General features: G+C 42.9%; 1 protein-coding gene across 1 annotated transcript in view; it reads left to right on the top strand.

Annotated features, from left to right (window-relative positions):
- The first annotated feature begins 816 nt into the window (after window positions 1–816).
- trpm5 (transient receptor potential cation channel, subfamily M, member 5) overlaps window positions 817–22,372 on the top strand; it is a 115,109-nt gene continuing 93,553 nt past the window's right edge. Inside the window, exon 1 of the mRNA XM_043706179.1 lies at window positions 817–1,018. Coding sequence (XP_043562114.1) covers window positions 953–1,018 — 66 coding nt within the window. The 5' untranslated portion in view covers window positions 817–952. The remainder of the gene's footprint in view (window positions 1,019–22,372) is intronic.

Raw genomic sequence — 22,372 nt, 5'->3', positions numbered from 1 at the left:
CAAACATTTATTTCCTCCACTACTGACGTTCAGGAGCAGCAGTCTGTACTATCTACAAAATGTGCTGTAGTAATTCACCAAAGATCCTGAGACAGCAACTTCCAAAGCTGCTACCACTACCATCTAGAAGGTCAAGAGCAGCCGATATGTGGGAACACCACAACGTGCAAGTTCGCTGACTTGGAAATGTATAGCTGTTCCTTTAATGTTGCCACGTCAAAGTCCTGAAATTCCCTCCCTATTTGGGTCAACCTATAGCACATGGACTGCAGCGGTTCAAGAAGGCAGCTCACCCCCCACCTTCTCAAGGACAACTTGGATCTGGCAATAAATGCTGGTCAACTAGTGATGTCCACAGCCATTAAATAAATAATGTATACTACACGTTTTCCCCCTTGCCTCCAAAGTTTTATCCCTGCTAATGATATTTGAGCTTTGGTGGCAATACTTCTGTGCCTGAGTCAGAGGTTTTGTGGTCTATATGCTCACAAAATCTGGACTATGTGAAATCCTGTTTTTCTGGATAAACTCAAGGCCTTGACATGTGGAAGAGAAAGATCCCACGGTACTATCTCTGAAAGGCGCAGGGAGTGCTCCCCTGATGTTATGGGCAATATTGATCTCTCCATCAACAGTATGAAAATTCCCTGGTCATTGCCACAGTGTTACGTGTAGAAGTTGAATGTGTTTCATATTGTAGATCACGCCCAGCTTTATCACTCGGCCTCCCTCTCCCACCCCCTTTTATCTGAAGCTGCTGTTCCCTAATGAGCCGGAGGCGATGAACTTTCCCCCGAAAAACATCGAGACAGGAAGTTGTTTGAAATATCTCCACAGGTAGAGAGGCACTTATAGTTAGACAGGTCTTTCACGCAGCTTCTAGCTGCAGGAGAGGGCTCCTGAAAACCATTGCAAAAGCGTCTGTCTGCGGACCAATTCAAAACACACCAGCATGGACAAATTAGGGAGAGAATTGACTGAAAGTCCGGAAATGACCAACAGTGAGGAACGGCAGCAGGTGAGAAACCGAACACATGTTTCTTTAAAAGGATTTCAAAATGAGAAAGACAGGAAAAGTGCAGACTGTTAACTGGATTAATTATTATTCAAGGAGATGACAGTTACATCCAAATGTCGACAACTCATTGGCAGAGCAAAGAAAAAATCGGTTTAAGAGATTCTGTCCTTGTTGCTGACTCCCTCTAATGATTTTTTTTGCACTAAGAGAACTGTTACCGATTAGAAAGGAGCTTTGTAAACTGCCAAGAACAGCAGGAGACTTTGTGGATAGTTTTATATTTTTTTTTACCATCAACCCGTTTAGAGATGGAATAGGTGGGACTTGAAGTTGAACCACCTGGCTCAGAGGTAGGGACACTACTACTGTATCTCAAAAAAGCCCTCCTGCTGATAGATATTGATAAATGATAAAACCAATGAGCAAATCCAATATGGAGAGATACTGGTATTTATCCTGGGCATTTTATTCCCTCTTTCTGGTTAATGTGTGCATCTTTTAATACACCAGTGCATATATTTCAGATATGTGTATATATAATATACAGCAATTTATGAAAGGGTATTCTAAAGTTTCATGGTATAGTGTTCAAACAAAATCTCTTTTGTTTAATTTATGGAGAATTTATCATATTCCAGTTTCTAAAAGAAAGGTTTTCCATAAAGAATGAGCTCCTTTGACATTTCTTAACCAACCGTTTAGTTCCAACTGGTCCCCTGATGAGGATCCCCAATTGGTCACTATTCCATTTGGGATACCCCCAAATAATTAAACTCATGAGTGAGGAGGGATGAACTGGCTCCCATTAATTCAACTCCTCTCTTGATTGGCAGCCAAAAAAAGTGAATTTAAGCAAATAATCCCTTCGCCCACGCCCCCCCCCCCCCCATGAGACTTTTTTCCCCAATCTGAATATGTTAATGCTTTAAAAAGAACCAAGTTAACTAGTGCTTCTTGAGTTAAAGAAGAAGACACCTTATTAGCAACCAAAGGTAGTAAAATATGACATACACACAGATTCAAAACGTGAATGGAGTGAAAAAGATGTTTGACTTAGGCTCTGGCAGAGGGGATGGTTGTCCTCCAGCTGTGATCTTAATAGTACCTTAGCCCAAAGTTGACAATTAGCCCATGAATACACACAGACCAGGGGTTGCAGTTTTTTTTTTAACCTTTTTTGTATATCGTTTGAAGGGTAAAACACAAGCATGTCTGCAGTTTTGGACATAATCCACATGATATGACTTTTCACTGAGGAGTAGTCAGCCAGTCATTATCTTTGTAGCCACAGGGGATCATATTCCAGTTAGTTTTGAATTGTATCTCTCCCTTTGAAGGATTGCTGTTTGGCACCTTTGGATTGTGACATTTAATGTTTCCTCTTGGGGACTTGCCAATCACTGAATTTACATCCGCAGTCATCTTTCGGCTACATGTCCACTTATTAAGAAATCTCATGTTGCAATTAGAAGTCAATTATGTCCTGAAGTAATTCAAGGTTATGACGCATTGCCATGACAATGGGGTGGCATGGTGGCACAGTGACTAGCACTGCAGACTCAGCGACTTGAGTTCAATTCCAGCCTTGGGCATCTGTCTGTGTGGAATTGGCACATTCTTTTCATGTTGGCATGGTTTTCCCCAGGGTGCTCTGGTTTCCTCCCCCATTCTAAAGATGTGCAGATTAGGTAAATTGCCCATAGTGTCTAGGGATGTGCAAGCTGAATGGATCAGCCATGGGAAATGCTGGGTTACAGGGAAAGGATGGGGAGGATGGGATGGTCTTCAGTGTTGGTGTGGACTTGATGGGCTGAATAGCCTGCTTCTACACTGTAGGGATACTTTGATATTTCAACAGAACTCATAGAGGGCAAAATTCTCCTGTCCATATTTAATGCTATCTTGTATTTCCAATTAAACTATATCAACAGGTGCTATTTCATCTGCATATATCATAGTGGCCACAGATTGCCATTGTTTTTATTCTGTCAGTCCATTGAAGGGAGGAAAACACTTGTCTCAGAATACACACAATGGCAAGACCTGTGTGTTTAGTCTTTAATGTCGGCAGCACGTTCCACTGCAGCTATCACGTGGCTCTGGCCAGGTAATTCTCTCAATCTTACAGCGTATAGTAAGGCAGCAGGGATATCAGAAAGATTAACAACTTGTTTGGATGTATCATGAATGTATCACCGAGTCTTGGAGTAAGACTTCAACCTGGAGTGTCTGGCTCAGAGATGGGTGCTCGTCACTGTGTCACGAGGTCTCTGAATTCCATTAACCTTAATGAGTCAACACCAACCCCACACCACAGCAATTTCTGCTGAGTAATTCTATTCACATCATTCACAATTGCTCCAAGACAAACTAAACAAAAACTCATGGGGTAACACAAAACCATTTTTGCGCCTGATGGAGTGGGGATGTGAGGGAGGGGCACAAGGATATGCACTTGAGGCATGACAGAGGTGTATGATCAGAGACCGGGAAGGAGAGGAAGGTTCAAGGGCTTCGAACAGGGGCTTGGAGCTCCGGTGAATAGAAAACGGGATTAGAGGCTCAACTGGGTGGATGAGAGAGGATGAAATTGGAAGTTGCGGGTTTGGAGAGCAGGAGAAGGGAGTGAGGATGATGTCAGTTGGGCGGATGGGCGTCAAAAATGGTGATGGATTTTCTATAAATATGCACCCCCATTCCTCATGCCTTCACTTTCAGCTTTGTTTTTGGGAACAGGCTGTCTCAAGAGTGGAGATGCTGCTGGCAGCATTTGCTTTCCTGTCTCGTAATAGAAAGGTCAAACATTAAGAAAATGCAGCAATCTAATTCAGGCATGTGTTGTGGGCATCTGTACTTTCCTTCGCCATCAGAAGTTGATGCAGGACTGGGTTACACAGTCCACAAGCCAACCCTTGCCATCACCATGATTACAAGTGATGTGCCCAAGCCACAACCCCTCTTTCATACCAACTCCTCAACTTCAAAAATATCTACCTGCTCTTTTAAATACTATCAGTGATCTAGCCCCATAATGCTGTGGGAGAGAATTCCAGACATTCACATCCACTTAAGGATGAAATTCTTTCACATCTCAGTTACAAATGAGTTGCCCTTTATTCTGTAACTGTGCCCTCTTATTTGTGATTCCCTATGAGTGGGAGCATCTTCTCATCATTTACCCTGGTAACTTCCTTTAGAATCTTATGTTTCCATAAGATCATCCCTCATTCTTCGAAACTCTAATGAATGGACAACTAGCCTGTATAACCATTCTTGATAAATCAACTCTTTTCTCCTGGAAGTTAGCCTAACAAACCTCTTTTGAAGTGCCTCCGATGTGAATATATTCTTTCTAGAATATAGGGACCAAAGCTCTATGCAGTACTCCAAGTATGGCGTCACCCATGCCGTGTACAGTTGGAACAAGTACTCTTTATTTTTAAGCCCCAAGCCCTCTCTATAACGGCCAAAATTCTAAAATGAAACAAAGAACAATGGAGGCTGTTGATCTGAAGAAGGATCACTGGACTCAGTGTTAGGACTGTTTTCTCTTCACAGATGCTGCCTGACTTGCTGAGTTTCTCTGGCAATTTCTGTTGTTGTTCTGGGCCAAGCTTCCATTTGCCTTCTTAATTATTGCTGCACCTGCATGCTAACCTTCATGCACAAGAATGTCCAGATCCTCAATACTTTCTGGAGTCTCTCTCCATTCATAACAAGCTGCCGTTTGATACTTCCGAACAAAGTGCAGGAATGCTCACTTTCCTACATGTAACTCCATCTGACACATTTTTGACCCTTCACGCAACCTTTATATATGCCCTTACAAATTTCTCATGTCCTCATCACGCCATGTTACCCATCTAATTTTGTATCATCTGAAAATCTGGATACATTACAGGGTGCCCTCTCCTCCAAGTTATTTACGTAAATGGTAAGGCCTTAAGCCTTATCCTTGTGATGCACCACTAATTATGTCTTTCCAACCCATTGTAGACCCATTATTGCTGACTCCTGGAGGACTCAACCTTGAGTTCTCCAATTCCAAATAACCACCCTTCCCATCCCCTACCCCTCCCTTCCAGTCCACCCAACATCTACGGGATTCATCCCTTCCAGTGACCAACCAGGTCATACCCTCTGCCTGCCTTCACCTATCCCCACTTCACCACCCTGCTCCCGCCACCCCATTTATCTGCAGCTCTCCCCACACCCACTCCCAGTCCTGAAGAAAGGTTACAGCTAAAACGTTGACTTCTCCACCTCCTGATGCTGCCTGGCTTGCTGTGTCCTTCCAGCCTCCTGCTTGTTGACTCTGTCTTCTGGGCGTGAACCAATCCTCAATCCATGTCAGTATGCTGATGATCTCTTATTTTGTGCAAAACGTTTTATGTAGCACTTCATCAAATCCCTATAGCTTCCTGCTTTTTAACTCCCTTTTTTCTTGAACAAAGGTGTCACATCAGTGCTTTTCCAATTTGCTGGAACCCTTCGAGAATCCAGTGAGTTCTGGAATATTTCAACTATCTCCACTCTCTCTGCAGTCACTTCCTTTAATACACTAGGATGCAGGCCTTCAGCCTATTAGTTTGTCAAATGCTTTGTCCCTCTTGATAGAGATTGTTACGAGATCTTTCCTCCCATTTAGTACCTTGCTCGTGTATTATCTTTGCGATATCTGCAGTGCCCAACGTCACAAAGCCTGGTGCAGAATATTGGTTTAAATTATCTGCCATTTCCCTGTTCCGCATTATCAGTTCACCTGTTGCATCCTGTAATGGACCGACATGCACTTCAGTTACTCTTTTTATATACCAGTAGAAGATCAAGCTGTTTATTTTTATATTTCTTGCCAATTTACTTTCATAATCAATTTTCTCTGTTTTTAGTCATCCACTGCCAGTTCCTAAAAACAAATTTTCAATCTCTTGACATACTACTGTTTTTTCATCCCCTTTGCATACCTTAATTTTTGATTGGAAGTTCTCTTTGACTGCTATTGTTAACTAGGAGAAAGTGAGGACTGCAGATGCTGGAGATCAGAGCTGAAAAATGTGTTGCTGGAAAAGCGCAGCAGGTCAGGCAGCATCAAAGGAGCAGGAGAATTGACATTTCGGGCATAAGCCCTGACGTTCCTGAAGAAGGGCTTATGCCTGAAACGTCGATTCTCCTGCTCCTTGGATGCTGCCTGACCTGCTGTGCTTTTCCAGCAACACATTTTTCAGCTGCTATTGTTAACTATGGGTTCCTTTCATTGAAGCCTTCTTTTTGACTTGAATAAGTTTTTTGTTGAGTGTTGTGTAATGTCTGCTACTGCCCATCGACTGACCTTTCTCTTTGTCTATATCCCCAGCTCGCTTTCGACAACTGTCTTTCCTCATTGCTCTATAACTGCTCTTATTGAAATAGAGGATCCTGGCTTGAAACCCAAGTTACTCTCCTGCAATATGAATTCTTAACTCTGCTTCATTGTGATTGCTATCCTGTAAAGGATCCTTAAATATGAGATCTTCTATTAATCCTTACTCATTACTAGATCTAAAATAGCCTGTTGCTGGGTAGGTTTTGCATTGTTCTAACAAACAATCCCTGATGCACTCTCCAAACTTGTCTTCCATTTTGCCCTTACCTGTCCGATTTGCTCAGTCAGTAAGCAGATTAAAACCACCTCAGACAACTTCTAGTGCCTTTCACATACGCCTCCATTATTTCCTAATTTATTCATTGTCCTACAGTGAGACAACTCTTCAGGGGCTTCTAGGCAACTTTCCCTTGCTATTCCTTCATTCCACCCAAATTGATTCCACTGCCCTGCCTATTACATCTGTATCACTGCCATATCGGTACCTCCCTTTATGGTCAAAGCTATCCCTGTACCTTTTTTTTTTGTTTTTCTGGAATAGTTTTGAATATTGAGATCCCAGTCTTGGTCACCATGCAACCGTGTCTCTGTAATAGAAATCAAAGAATGGAACTTGATAGCTATTTGTGCTATTGACTCATCTATCTTGTTGTGAGCATTCCAATAAAAAGCCTTAGGATATAGCCTCGGATATTACCTGTTCAGGTTCAAATCTCTATTTCACTCTTCTGTTTGTTTTGTGCCCTTTCCTGTCGCAATTTGATTATTTTTCACCTCTTTGCTACCCTCCACTCGGCTCTACTTTTTTTTTTGTAAATGATCCCTTCAATTGCCACACCCTAGTTAGTCCGCAAAGTAACAGGGACACCCTGGAAATGTGTGGGAACTTCCTGCCCACCAAGTTAGGAGTGTCCACATTGTGCTAGAAGAGTGGGCCTTCAGCTGGCATAGTCATAGTCATAGTCAACTGAGTTAGCCTTCTCTTTCTCAGCTCAGAGCAAGTCCTAGAGGTTTACAGTACGGAAACAGACCCTTCGGTCCAATTCATTCATGCCATCCAGTTTTCACAATTAAACTGGTCCCTATCCCTCTGTTCCTATCCCATATGTGTTTCTGTCCAAATGTTTCTTAAGTGATGAAATTGTACTCATTCTATCACTACCTCTGGAACCCCATCCCAGACACTCCCCACCCTCTGTGTGAAATAATTGCTTCACTGGAAACTTTTGTTATCTCTTCCCCCCACCCCCAACCTGTGCCAACTAGTTTTAGACTTGCCTACTATGGGGAAAAGCTCTTGGCTATCTACTTTCTGTGCCCCTCATGATTTTATAGACCTCCATAAGTACATTCCTCAGTCACAGCCTCTGCTTATAACTCAAACTTTCCAGGCAGTATCCTAGTAAATCTTTTCTGCACTCTTTCTAAACTAATGATACCCTTTCTACAGTAAGGCGACCAGAACTGCGCACTACTCCAAATGTGGCCATACTAATGTCTTTTGCAGGAGGATATATTGCAAGTCTTTTATTGCCATGAACTAATTGTTACTGATTACAGAAAAAAAACAAAGCTGTTGATTTTTGCTGAGCTGAATCTACCCTTCCTTTCTTGAAATGAGCTTTCTCCTTACAGAAGGATAAATAGGAGTTAAAACCCAACCCTTGCTGAAGTGCATTTGTGCAATCTCCCTATTCAGATTTCATTATTGAGAGGGATGGGCTCCAAACTTCACAATCTCATTCAAATACAAACATTGTAGTCCATTTGGCATAGCTATAATGGGATGGGCTAAAGTACCAGCTTAGTGTAAAGGCTTAATTTAAGAAGTAGATTGTCTTGTATTTTATTATGAACAGGGGTGGCTATAGCTATTTAGACTGTGTTGTCATACCAGAAAAATATAACCAGAATTTATCATCAATGAGATTCTGAAAACACTTCAATGATCAGGTAAGTGGGGAGTGGAATAGCTGAGTTGCTTTTTATAGGAAAGCAGCATAGACACAGCAAGCCTATTTGTGCTCTGATTTTACTGAAGTTGGAACTTAATAGGGAAAGCTTTGGAATAGTTCATTGTGGAGGTGCAGTAGCATGGTTGAATTTTTCACAGTGGACCAGTGGTGTGGGGTGTGCTGGGGTGGAGACAAATCGTGCTGTGGAGATAGAGGAACAACGTTTATGCAATTAGAGAGGATGTGGATCTGATGCTCATTAGACACAAGCCCATGAGGTTCTGAACAGTCTCATTGAGCTTGCAGGTGATGCCAGGGAGGGTGTGGAGTCGATTATGCCTATTGGTGGGACAGTTTCTCCTTAGAGACGAGAAAGCTGAGGGGAGACTTGTTCAAAGTTTTCAAAATCATGATAGGTCTGGACAGAGTGGATAGGGAGAAAGCCTTCCTACCCAAATAGATTGAGAACCTGAGGAGTCAGTTTTAAAGAAGAAAATGCACGATGAGAAGAAAACGACTTCATAACAAGTAGTTACAGCCTGGAATGTGGTGACTGGACATGTGTGGAGGCGGGTTCAGTTAATGCATTGAAGAGGGCATTGGATGATTATTTATATAGGACCTACGTGTAGGGGTAAAGGCCAGAGTTTGGCACCAAGTTGAAATGCTTCAAGAGCCAAAAAAATGGGTGAGATGCCCTCCTAATGCATATCTCTGATTCTGTGAAATGGGGAAATGTGAAGCCATCTGAAGCTTGGAACAACAATAGACCGTTTGCTATAAGGACTATGATTTCAATGATAAAAATCACACAACACCAGGTTATAGTCCAACAGGTTTATTTGGAAGCACTAGCTTATGGAGGGCTGCTCCTTCATCAGGTGGTTGTGGAGTATAAGATCATAAGGCAGAGAATGTAGAGCTAAGGTTTACAGTGTGATGTAACTGAAATTTATATATTGAAAACGACCTGGATTGTTTGTTAAGTCTCCTATCTTTCAGAATGACCATGTTGGTTTCCCATTTCTTTCATATGTAAATCACAAAACGTTTTCAAAAATTACATTCTCAAGTGAACTTTAACAATTGGTGCCATGTCGGCCCAGATAATGCATTGAAGGTGTGAGCTTCCCTGTGTGAGACCCTCTGTGCCACAATGTTCAGGCTGATTCTAATCTAAAAAATGGATTTACAGAATTGTTAATGGATTAATGCAGTTTTTGAGCCAAGTAAAATGTAATTCTGCAAGTACAAATTCACCCCACAAACTTGTGTGCATATGGGTGTGTGTGTGGGGGGGGTTAGGGGGATAGAGGGCAGGGTTTGAGTGTCTGTGAGAGAGTGTGTGAGTGTGTAAAGGGGTACAAGTCTGTGAGAGGGTGTGTGTATGAGTGTGGGAGTGTATGTGTGAGCTTATGAGAGGGGGTCTGTAGGTGTGTGCGTCTGTGTGTGTGTAATGCAATGGGGTCACCTGTAGTGTGACATAAACCCAAGGTCCTGGTTGAGGCCCTCCCTATGGGTACCGAACTTAGCTATCAGCCTCTGCTTGGCCACTTTTCGTTGTTGCCTATCTCGAAGTTCGCCTTGGAGGATGGTCACCCGAAGGTCCAAAGTCGAATGTCTCGGACCGCTGTAGTGCTCTCCGACTGGGAGGGAACACTTCTGTCCGGTGATTGTTGTGTGGTGTCCATTCAACAGACAGGAGTGTTCCCTCCCAGTCGGAGAACACTTCAGCGGTCTGGGACATTTGACTTCGGACCTTCGGGTGACCGTCCTCCAAGGCGGACTTCGGGACAGGCAGCAACGCAAAGTTGCTGAGCCAAGGTTGGTACTCATAGGGATGGCCTCAACCAGGGCCTTGGGTTCCTGTTACACTACAGGTGACCCCATTGAACTATACACACAGACACGCACACACGCCCTCTCCTACAACCCATACATGCATGCAGACCTTCTCTCATATGCTCACACATATACTTACACATGCACGCTCTCACAGACCTATATCCCTTTACACTCTCACTCTCTCACAGACACTCATAACACCCCCACCCCCTACACACACACCCAATGCACACATACGCATATAAGTTTGTGGGGTGAATTTGTACTTGCAGAATTACATTTTACTTTGCTCAAGAACTGCATGAATTCATGTAAGATTCTGTAAATCCATTTTTTAGATTAGAATCAGTCTGAACATTGGGGCACAGACAGTCTCACACAGGGCACCTCACACCTTCAATGCATTATCTGGCCGACATGACACCAATTGCTAAAGTTCACTTGAGAATGTAACTTTTGAAAAAGTTTTGTGATTTACATATGAAAGAAATGGGAAACCAATATGGTCATTCTGAAAGATGAGAGACTTAACAAACAATCCAGATCTTTTTCAATATATAATTTCAGTAACATTACACTGTAAACTTTTGCTATAAACTTGTGTCTTATAATCTTATACTCCACAACCATCTGATGAAGGAGCAGCACTCTGAAAGCTAGTGCTTCCAAATAAACTTGTTGGACTATAACCTGGGGTTGTGCGATTTTTAACTTTGTCCACCGGCATCTCCAAATTATGACTTCAAGGACACATTCCTTTCTGTAGTTTCAAACATAAGCCGGCCACAAAATGAAAATAGGGTTTCATTAATAGGATTTTTTTGGGTCGATTTTTTTTGGGTCAAGTTTTACAATGTAAAGTTTTTTGTCACGCTTTCAGCTATTAACTTGAATTTCAAATATTTTTAGAAGTTATTGTTCTATATGGTCATTGTAACATGAATACAGGACATTGGTTAGGCCACTGCTGGAATATTGCATGCAATTTTGGTCTCCTTCCAATTGAAAAGATGTTGTGAAACTTGAAAGGGTTCAGAGAAGATTTACAAGGATGTTGCCAGAGTTGGAGGATTTGAGCTATAGGGAGAGGCTGAACAGGCTGGGGCTGTTTTCCCTGCAGTGTCGGAAGCTGAGGGGTGACCTTATAGAGGTTTACAAATTTATGAAGGGCATGGATAGGATAATTAGGCAAAGGTTGGGGAAACTAGAGGGCATAGGTTTAGGGTGAGAGGGGAAAGATATAAACGAGACCTACGGGGCAACTTTTTCACACAGAGGATCGTACGTGTATGGAATGAGCTACCAGAGGAAGTGGCGGAGGCTGGTACAATTGCAACATTTAAGAGGCATTTGGATGGGTTTATGAATAGGAAGGGTTTGGAGGGATATAGGCCGGGTGCTGATTGGTGGGACTAGATTGGGTTGGGATATCTGGTCGGCATGGGCGGGTTGGACCGAAGGGTCTGTTTCCATGCTGTACATCTCTGTGACTCGAAAGAGACTTTCTTTCGAAACTGTGTCCCATTAGTCAGATCAAAACTCAGTGGAAATTATTACTTGTAACATCTGAACTCGCTCTGGAGACTTCTGGGTTATGTTGGACTCTGGTTTAGTTTTGCTGTCGTGTATGCGGGATTTTTGATTTATGCAGGCAGGGTGTTAAATATAAGACTACTCGCAGAAATTGGTGAAAAGGCATTGGGTAAAATCTTACATGATTAGTGAAGCTAGAGCCTGTTCATATAATTGAATGCAAATTCAGTTCGTTATTTGCTTAGACCAGAATTGTCATGAATGTAAACATTAAACAGACAGAACACTGTCAATGTCAAGAAAGAATTAGCATTATTCAAATATTGGAACATTGATCATTTACATTGGGGAAGAAAAATAGTCCCAGTGTAGACCCTTAAATTTTGGAAGGTGTATATATGCTAGTGTGTGAATAAATAAATATAGGAAACACAGAAAATATATGGTGATGTTGTGACATGAACACCCAGTAATCCTTTATTTTAAATCAATGACTGCAGTAACCTTTAAATTTAATTTGATTTATTTTCAGCGTTTTTACTTTTTGTTGGAACTCCAGATCTTTCAATCGGAAGACATGGAACAAATGTAATTGTCCCAATTCTTGAGGATTTCATTACGTGGCCTCCAAATTCCAGCCTATCTGCCAGGCCAAGCTGTCTTTATCCCCCTTTCCATTGTCACTATGTTTATGTGTAGATGGTGGCATAGTGGTAACGCTATTGGATAATAATCCCAATGCTCTGGCGACCTGAATTTTACATCCTACTAGAGAAATTGCTGGAATAATAACTCTGGAATTAAAGGCAGATGTAACTCAGTAATTATAGAACCCCTACAGCGTGGTAGCAAGCTATTTGGTCCATCAAATCCACAGAGACCCTCTGGAGAGCATTCCACCCAGACTGGCTCCCAAACCCTATACCCATAACCCTGGATTTCCCACAGCCAATCCACCTAACCTATTCATCTTTGGACTATGGGAAGAAATAGAGCAACCGGAGGAAACTATGCAGGCGTGGGGAGAACGTGCAAACTCCACACAGGCAGTCGCCCGAGGCTGGAATCGAGCCCAGGTCCCGAGCACTGTGAGGCAGCTGCGCTAACCACTGTGCCATCGTGCCACCAGGATGGCCAGGAACCACTCGTCAATTGTCATAAAAACCCTCGTAGTTCACTAATGTTGAAATCTACCATCCTTTCTCCAACTTGCCTGTGAGTGTTCAGAATCGCAGCAATGCTATTGATTTGCAATTGCCCTCTGAAATGGATAAAAACAAACCACAAGGATTAAGGGTCAACTAGAGATGGGAAGTAAATGCTGTCCTCATCAGTGACACCAGAGCTCATTCAAGAATAAAGCAAATAAAAAGTCTTAAATTCCTAAACAGTGCAGGGTAATCTTGAAGGTTTGGCAACATGTGTTGATACCTATGTACTTATCACTTCACCGCCACTGTCCACAGTCACTTTAACTTTCATATTTCTCCAATAGGGAAGAAATGTTTGTGTACATGCTGCAGCTTAGGATACTACATCCACTGCTCCTGGTGTCCTTGCCTGTAAGGTGGGCGACTATTCAGTGTGTAGCCTCAAAGCTGAGCTCCCTGTCATATGCCACTTCAATTCTCCTCCAACTCCTGAGCTGAATCCTCCGCCTTTAGTAGTGTTGCAACAAAGTTCAATTCTAGGAGGAAGAACAGCCCTTTTGTCCTTCTCTGAGGCAGCCCTTCCAGCCTGGATATTAACCTTAGCAGATTTAGATCATATTTGTATATTTTTATTTTCTGTCTGGAGTAAAATGCTGGCAATGTTGAATGGTGGGTCCAACTTTTTAATAGAGTTGACGACTGAGTTATTATCCCATCTGAAAGCATGCTGGGTGGGGCCATGTATACCTGCTGCTTTTATTTCCTCCTTTCAGGTTCAAGGGTATCTGAAGCCCTGCCCATATCCCTGATATTTTTTCACCTCCATTCCTACCTGGCCTGACCCCACCTCATCCCAACATGACTTTTAGCAAATCCCAAGGGCATCTCTGTTTTGTGAATGCTTATAACTTACTCCTCTTATCATGTCTCTGCCATCTAGTAACATTACTTCAGGCTTTTTATTTTTGATTCAAGGGCCCTACAGGTCATAGGACTACAGGAACAAAAGTGTACCAGAAACCCCTCAAGCCTGATCCACTGTTCAATGAGATCGTGAATGATATGTGGCCTAACTCCATATACCTATCTTTGACCCATATACCCTTAATACCTTTGCTAAACACAAATGTATCTATCTTGGATTTAAAATAACACCTGATCCTGCATCCACTGCTGTTTGTGGAAGAGAGTTCCAAAGATCTATTATCCTTTGTGTGTAAATGTTTGCTTTCTAATATCACTTCTGAAGACTATGACCCTAATTCTCCGACTGTGCTCCCTAGTTTCTGAATCCCCAACAAGGGGAAATAGTTTACCTTTATCTACCCTGTCTTTTCCTGCTAATATCTTAAGGACTTCAATCAGATCACTCCTTATCCTTCACAGTTCTACAGAAAACAGACATAATTTGTATAATCTCTCCTGATAACGTAACTAATGAAGTCGGGGCATTGTTCTTGTAAGCTGAAAATGTGCTGCTGGAAAAGCGCAGCAGGTCAGGCAGCATCCAAGGAGCAGGAGAATCGACGTTTCGGGCATGAGCCCTTCTTCTCCAGCATCTGCAGTCCTCACTTTTTCCTATTGTTCTTGTAAACCTCTATTGTACTCCCTCCAAGCCCAGTATATCCTTTTGTAAAATGTGGTGCTCAGATCTGCTCACAGGACTCCTAGTGGGATGTAAACAGGGTTTTGTATAAATGTAGCATAACTTCTGCATTCTTGTACTCTAGTCCTCTTGATAAAAAGACCAGCATTCCATTAGCTTTCCTGATTACTTTCCCCACCTGTTCGTGCTATTTTAAAAATATATGTACCTGAAACCCCAAGTCTCTTAGGACATTCACTATATTTAACTTCATACTATCTAGAAAGTAGCCTGATCTATCTTTTTCCAGTCCAAAGTAGAGAGCCTCAAACTTGCTTACGTTGGTCTCCATCTGCCACAGTTTTGCCCATTCACTTAGTCTAACAATATCCCTTTCCTGTTATCTACAATGCCTCCTAAACTAATGTGCATAACTGAGGTTCTCATACAGATCCTTGTAGGAACCATTGGTCACATGCTGCCAATTTTAATACTTTCCCATCATCCATTTCTTCTGTAGCCAGCCATTCAACCAATTTCCCAGTAACATGCCCTCAATGTCATGAGCTTTGACCTTCGTTAACTGTTCATTACATGGGACTTCATCAAATGCTTTCTGAAAGTCCACATAAACAGCATCCACAGACATTTCGCTGTTCCTAACTTAGTCACCTCTTCAAATTCAACGATGTTTGTCCGGCATGACCCATCTGTCCTGAATGGATGCTGGTTCTCCCTGATTAACTAACTAAAGCTTTTCAAGGTATTCAGTTAATCCATCCTTATTATATTCTCCACAGACGTTTGGCTAAACAGTCTATAATTACCTTGGTTTTCATCTTTTGCCCTTCCTAAAAAGCGGAGTGATGTGTCATTTTCCAATCCAGAGGGATGACCCCTGTATCAGGTGAACTCTAAAAGATTTATAGCGTGTTACAGTGTGCTCTCCTATATCCTTTAATTGCCCTCAGATGGAAACCATCTGGTCCTGGGGGTTGTAACTCTTCAGTTCCATTAATTTCCAAATTACTGGTGTTTTACTTGTGTTCATTTTATTCAGTCCCTGCCCCCAATCTATTATTAACTTCCTCCTGACTTCCAGCAAGCACTTCTTTTCTCATAAATACTGAGGCAAAGTAATTATGCCTAATTTGTCCCCCAAAGCCATTGTCAGTTTCCTCATTTTCACTCTACAGTGAGCCAACATTGCTCCTGACCACTTGCTTTGCTTTCTAACTTGTCTTGCATCTTGGTGCATGTTTGTGTATTTATTTCTGTGTGGGTGTCTGTGTATGAGTCCAGACAGGGTGTGAATTCAGTTGTAGGTGAGTGCATGAATGTTCAGTGTTTGTATAGTTGTGTGGATTTGATTTCCCTTCTTGTGCCTCTCTAGCTTTTTAAATTTTTGTTTGAAATTTCTTACAGTTAAATAGTGGCCTGGAATTTGCTGGTAAAATAACAGCACCTTTATTGCATCTGCCATTATCGATGTCTATCTGATTCAGTTATCTAACCATAGATAGAGAATTAGCTGCAATGATTTAGCTCCTTGATCCTGCACTGTTTCTTTGGGCATCCACAAGTTTAAATTGAGATTTACATTTCTCCCAGTTGAAGAAAATCTGGCTGCTTTTGAATGTGTTAATTGGTGGAACAAATGGAAATTGGAAAGCCGCTTAGAACATGCCTCTGAGAGATTTTGGCATGGAGCACGTACTGTATCTACCAATCTGTCTCTTTGAAAACAGCAGTGCAGTTCTCTGAAACTGAAACTCTGAAAGAAAAACAAACTGCTGGAAAATACTTAGATTAGACAGTATCTGCAGAGTGGAAAAAGTTTTTTGTTTTGGCCAATAACCATTTATTATTAGGACTTGAAGATACTTGGAGATTATGGGTAGGACATGAGCAATGGTAGGATTTGTAGAAGAATCAGACAAGAATCTCAATGTTGGGAGTGTCTCACTGCATCTTTTATGCTTTTGTGTTTTGGCAAGATGAGTCTCTTGCTAGGTGTTGGTGAATTACTAAATTAGGGAGAGTATATATGGTTAAATACCTTATTAATGCACTACTTGTCTTGTTAATATTTGACATCCTCTTTTACCAAATGTAACAATCAAACTAGACATTGAGGATTCTCCATGTGGAAGCCAGTGTATGTACTGATGACTTTGACTCACCGCTGGCTGAAAACAGCCTTGACATTGCTCAGGACCAAACAGCATCTCCCGACACAACCCACTGGCATCAGCCGCGGACTCCCCATATCCATGGATGTTGGCATCGGACATCTAACCCTTTATGAACCACCATGGCATCTCTCCAATCCACTTGACGGCCTCTTAGGAAGCACAGAAATTCATTGCTGGTTGCTGGCTCATCCTGCATTGAAAGGCTAGGGCAAGGACACTTTACACAAAGGAACATTCACTCAGATCATGGGCTGCTCACTTGCTATTTTTGTGCCCACTCATTTTACGCCAACTTGCAAGCTCTCAGTAACCATACCTTGCCATGCCATGCTAATTAGTACACTGGACACTTCCATGCTGTTCTGAGGAAGGGTCACTGGACCCGAAACATTAACTCTCCTCTCTCCCCTAGAGCTGCCAAGCCTGTTGAGTTTTCCCAGCAATTTCTGGTTTTGTTTCTGAATTTACAGCTTCTGTAGTTCTTTGGTTTCTTGTTTGGCAACTTGCCTTGCTGGACAAGAGGATGTATATCATGCTGTGGGCATCCACAGCGTAAATACATTGTATGTGCAGGACACACAACCCTGTATCTGCCTTGGTTTTCTTACTCCCAGACGCTGCAGCAGCATCTCAACACATGCATCCAATGGTACATATTTTGATGGTATTAAGCAAGAATTTTCAAAAGCTGATTGGGGCCAGATGTTTGCAGACAAAGGGATGACTGGAAAATGGGAAGCCTTCAAAAATGAGATAATGAGAGTCCAGAGACAGTATATTCCTGTCAAGGTGAAAGGAAAGATGGTAAGTGTAGGGAAAGCTGGATGACTAGAGAAATTGAGGTTTTGGTTAAGAAAATGAAGGAAGCGTATGTCAGGTATAGACAGGATAGATCGACTGAATCCTTAGAGTCTAAAGGCAGTAGGAGTATACTTAGGAGGGAAAGCAAGAGGGCAAAAAGGAGACTTGAAATAGCTTTGGTAAATAGGATTAAGGAGAATCCAGAGGGTTTTTATAAATGCAATTAAGGGCAAAAAGGTAACTAGGGAGAGAATAGGGCCCCTCAAAGATCAGCAAGGCAGCCCATGTGTGGAGCTGCAGGAGATGGGAAATATTGAACAATTGCACAAAATAAGGAGTTTGGGATTGAAGGTGACTTAGCGGTTTGGTTGAAATTGGCGAGCTGAAAGAAGACAGGGTGGTGGTTGATGGGAAATATTCATCCTGGAGCTCAATGTGGGCCGCAAAGATCTGTTTTGGGCCCACTGCTGTTTGTCGTTTTTATAAATGACCTGGATGTGGGCGTAGAAGGATGGGTTAGTAAATTTGAAGATGACACTAAGGTAGGCAGAATTATGGATAGTGCTGAAGGATGTTGTGGGTTACAGAAGGACATAGGTAAGATGCAAAGCTGGGCTGAGAAGTGGCAAATGGAGTTTAATGTGGAAAAGTGTGAGGTAGTTCACTTCGGAAGAAATAACAGGAATGCAGAGTTCGGGTCTAATGGTAAAATTCTTGGTAGTGTAGAGAAACAGACAGATCTTGGTGTCCATGTGCATAAATCCCTGAAAGTTGCCACCCAGGTTGATAGGGTTTTTAAGGAGGCATATGGTGTGTTGGCATTTATTGGTAGGGGGATTAAGTTTCATAGCCATGAGGTTGTGCTTCAGCTGTACAAGACACCAATAAGGCCGCACCTGGAGTATTGTGTGCTGTTTCGGTCACCACATTATAGGAAGGATGTGGAAGCTTTGGAAAGGGTTCGGAGGAGATTTATTAGGATGTTACCTGGTGTGGAAGGTCATTCTTATGAGAAAAGGCTGAGGGAATTGAGGCTGTTTTCGTTGGAGAGAAGAAGGTTGAGAGGTGACTTAATTGAGACATATAAGATAATCAGGTTTAGATAGGGTGAACAGTGAGAGCCGTTTTCCTCAGATGGTGAAGGCTAACACGAGGGAGCATAGCTTTAAATTGAGGGGTGATAGATTGAGCACAGATATTAGGGGTAGTTTCTTTACTTGGAGAGTAGGGGATATAGAATGGCCTGCCTGCAACCATAGTAGACTAGCTGATGTTAAGGGCATTTAAATGGGCATTGGACATACATAGGGATAATAATGGAACGGTGTAGGTTAGATGGGCATCAGATTAATTTTGCAGGTCGGCGCAACATCGAGGTCCGAAGGGCCTGTACTGCGCTATAATGTTCTATGGGGAGATACTAAATGAGTATTTTGCATCAGTGTTTTACAGTAGAGAAGGATGTGGAAGGTATAAATGTGGGGAAATAGTTCCTTAAAAATAGAGCTATTGGTAGATAGGATAGTGAAGAAGGCGTTTGGTATGCTTGCCTTTATTGGTCAGAGTATTGAGTATAGGAGTTGGGAGGTCATGTTACGGCTGTACAGGACATTGGTTAGGCCACTGTTGGAATATTGCATGCATTTCTGGTCTCCTTCCTATCGGAAAGATGTTGTGAAACTTGAAAGGGTTCAGAAAAGATTTACAAGGATGTTGCCAGGGTTGGAGGATTTGAGCTGTAGGGAGAGGCTGAACAGACTGGGGCTGTTTTCCCTAGAGTGCTGGAGGCTGAGGGGTGACCTTTGTAGGGTTTATAAAATAATGAGGGGCATGGATAGGATAAAGAGACCAGGTCTTTTCCCTGGTGTCGGGAAGTTCAGAACTAGAGGGCATAGGTTTAGGGTGAGAGGGGAAAGATATAAAAGCGACTAAAAGGGCAACTTTTTCACAAGGAGGGTGGTGCATGAATGGAATGAGCTGCCAGAGGAAATGGTAGAGGCTGTTACAATTACTGCATTTAAAAGGCATCTGGATGATTATATGACTAAGAAGAGTTTAGCGGGATATAGGATGAGATTAATTTAGGATATCTGGTCGGCATAGACGAGTTGGACCAAAGGCTCTGTTTCCGTGTGTACATCTCTATGACTCTATGAAAGGAAGATTACGTGACACAGACACTAGATCAGTCAAGCAAAATGGTGAAATTTCTACAAATGTGAAAATATACGCTTGTCACCTGTACCACCAATGTACGCTAAAAGGATTTTCTTCCTCCCCCTCCCTCCTACCATGTCTTAGTTCAGCCCCTGGTTTCCTGCTGGGATGTAAGGAACTTGCTCAGCAGTGGAGCCCCAGTGGAGGTTGAATTGGATGAATAGTGGTAGTTACTCATTTGGAGGGACATGGATATCTCTGAATTTCCACAGGAGTGACCCTGGTCTTCCCATATGCAGGGCCAGGAATCTCTCCTTGTGGGAGCTAAAGAATCTAATGTTGGGCACCCTTCCACCTTTTTTTTGCCTTATTGTGCGGTGCCTTCTCCATGAAGTTGGAAGAGAGAGAAGGAGGGAATGAGTGAGATAAAAGCCGGTGAGGTGGTGCTTAGTGCAGGTGGAGGAAAGCTGGTGAAATGCCCGGGCGAGTAAGGAGGCAGCACAGAGGCCATTCCAGGAGTGTGGGAGTGTTGAGGATGGACAGGGTGGAAATGAGAGCAACTGAGGGAAGATGTTGCTGTCAATAATGGGAGTGGTTGAGCATGTGCCTTGGTGGGTGCAACAGTAGGGACAGAGTGAATATGAGAAGATAAGCTAAATGCGGGAAGAATGTTCCCAATATTGGGAACAACCAGAACTCGGGGGTCACAGCCTAAGAACAAGGGATAAGCCATTTAGGACCGAGATGAGGAAGAATTTCTTCCCTCAGAGTTGTGAACCTGTGGAGTTCTCTCCCACAGTAAGCTGTTGGGGCTAGTTTGTTAGATATATTCAAGAGGGAGCTGAACATGGCCTTTACAGCTAAAGGGAACCTGGGGTATGGAGAGAAAGCAGGAATGGGCTACTGAGATTGCATGATCAGCCATGATCATATTGAGTGGTGGCGCAGGCTCGAAGGACCGACACCTGCACCTTTTTTCCATCTTTTTAAGAGTGTGCCACTTCCTCTCGAGGAGCAGAGAAGGCGATTGAGCTACCTGCGGCACTCTGGCTGTTCCTCCACTCTGTTAAGGTGGCACTGACCCCTAGGTGGTGACCTCAGACCAGTCTCTGGTGGTGTGGCATCCTTTACCAATCCTCTGGGCAATGGCTACCCCCTAGTTTGCATCACCCCCCTCAACCAGGAGCTCTGTATCCCTGTTAGAGAATCATCCTCTCCTTCTCCGACATTGTCAGCTTCCTTCCCTGACCGAATAGGTTGTATTGGAAGGCCTGCGCTCATCCAGGTACGCACCAGCCTTTTAAAGATGGCATAGGTACCAAGGTCTTTTGGCTACTGCCATAATGTTAGTGAATTCCAAGAGACAGTCCACACAGGATGATGCCAAGCAATCTTCCTGGATAACCTCCAGCACTTTTGAGACATCAATGGCAAAATATAACAATGGAAGTAAAGGTCACCTATTGCCTTGATGATCTTGTGCAGTGAGTGGTGAGCTGTCCCAGGAATGGCGTTTGGTAAGATGGGGATGGAATCAGATGTGAAGGACATTATAGGGGCAGGATCCTTAGTTAATGAGGTGTGTTTGCTCAGATAAAGCGAGAAATCTCACTCTGCCTTGCAGCAAGATACCCTTCAAAAAACTTGATGTAACTGGCACCTAGCCAAAAAAAAAATTCAGTCCAATGGGTTTCTGAGCAAGAAGAAAACCATGGAAAAGGAGGAGCCGGGATGTCACAGAAATGAAAGATTTATGATTGGGCAAAAGTGAATAAATGACAAACAATGATCCAACACACCAGTAGAACTGAATTGTGCATTTAATAGGAATATCTCATCGCATAAAAATATGTTGTTGACTAATAGAAATTGCTGATAGCCACAGGAAAGCTTCCTTGCTTCTCTATGAATTCTAAGAAGGTGGGGCCTCAACTTTAATATTGCATCTTTGAACCTTACTGTTGATGTTATAGAATCCCTACAGTGCAGAAAGATGCCACTTGGCCCATAAAGTCTGCACTGACCCTGCAAAGAACTTACCACCCTCACCCCAACATAAACCCACCTAACTTGCACATCCCTGGACACTCCAGGGCAATTTTTAGCATGGCTAATCCACCTAACCTGCACATTAGTGGGAGGAAACCAGAGGAAACCCTTGTAGACACGGGGAGAATGTGAAAACTCCACGCAGACAGTTACCAAGACTGGAATCGAATCTGGATGCTGTGAAGCAGCAGTGCTAAGTACAGCACCTCTGATGATACAGTACTCGAGTACCACAGTGATAGCTCCAACTAAGTTACTTGCTCATGTCTCTGGAGTGGGGAAAGAAACAGCTTCTGATTCAGAGCTGAAAGCACTATATCTTGGCGGCATGGATTCAATAGCATTGCGAGATCCAGTTATGAAAGTGATGAGGGGTTGGTTAGCTCAGTTGGCTAAAACCTGGATTACACCTCTTCCCACCCTATCTCTTGCAAAAATGCCATCCCGTATTCCCAATTCCTCCGCCTCCGCCGTATCTGCTCCCAGGAGGACCAGTTCCACCATAGAACACACCAGATGACCTCCTTCTTTAGAGACCGCAATTTCCCTTCCCACGTGGTTAAAGATGCCCTCCAACGCATCTCGTCCACATCCCGCACCTCCGCCCTCAGACCCAACCCCTCCAACCGCAACAAGGACAGAACACCCCTGGTGCTCACCTTCCACCCTACAAACCTCCGCATAAATCAAATCATCCGCCGACATTTCCGCCACATCCAAA

Source organism: Chiloscyllium plagiosum, chromosome 16 (genome assembly GCF_004010195.1).
Source record: "Chiloscyllium plagiosum isolate BGI_BamShark_2017 chromosome 16, ASM401019v2, whole genome shotgun sequence".
Classification (NCBI taxonomy): Eukaryota; Metazoa; Chordata; class Chondrichthyes; order Orectolobiformes; family Hemiscylliidae; genus Chiloscyllium; species Chiloscyllium plagiosum.
Note: the sequence above shows the minus strand (reverse complement) of the source record. Positions and strands in the feature narration are given on the sequence as shown.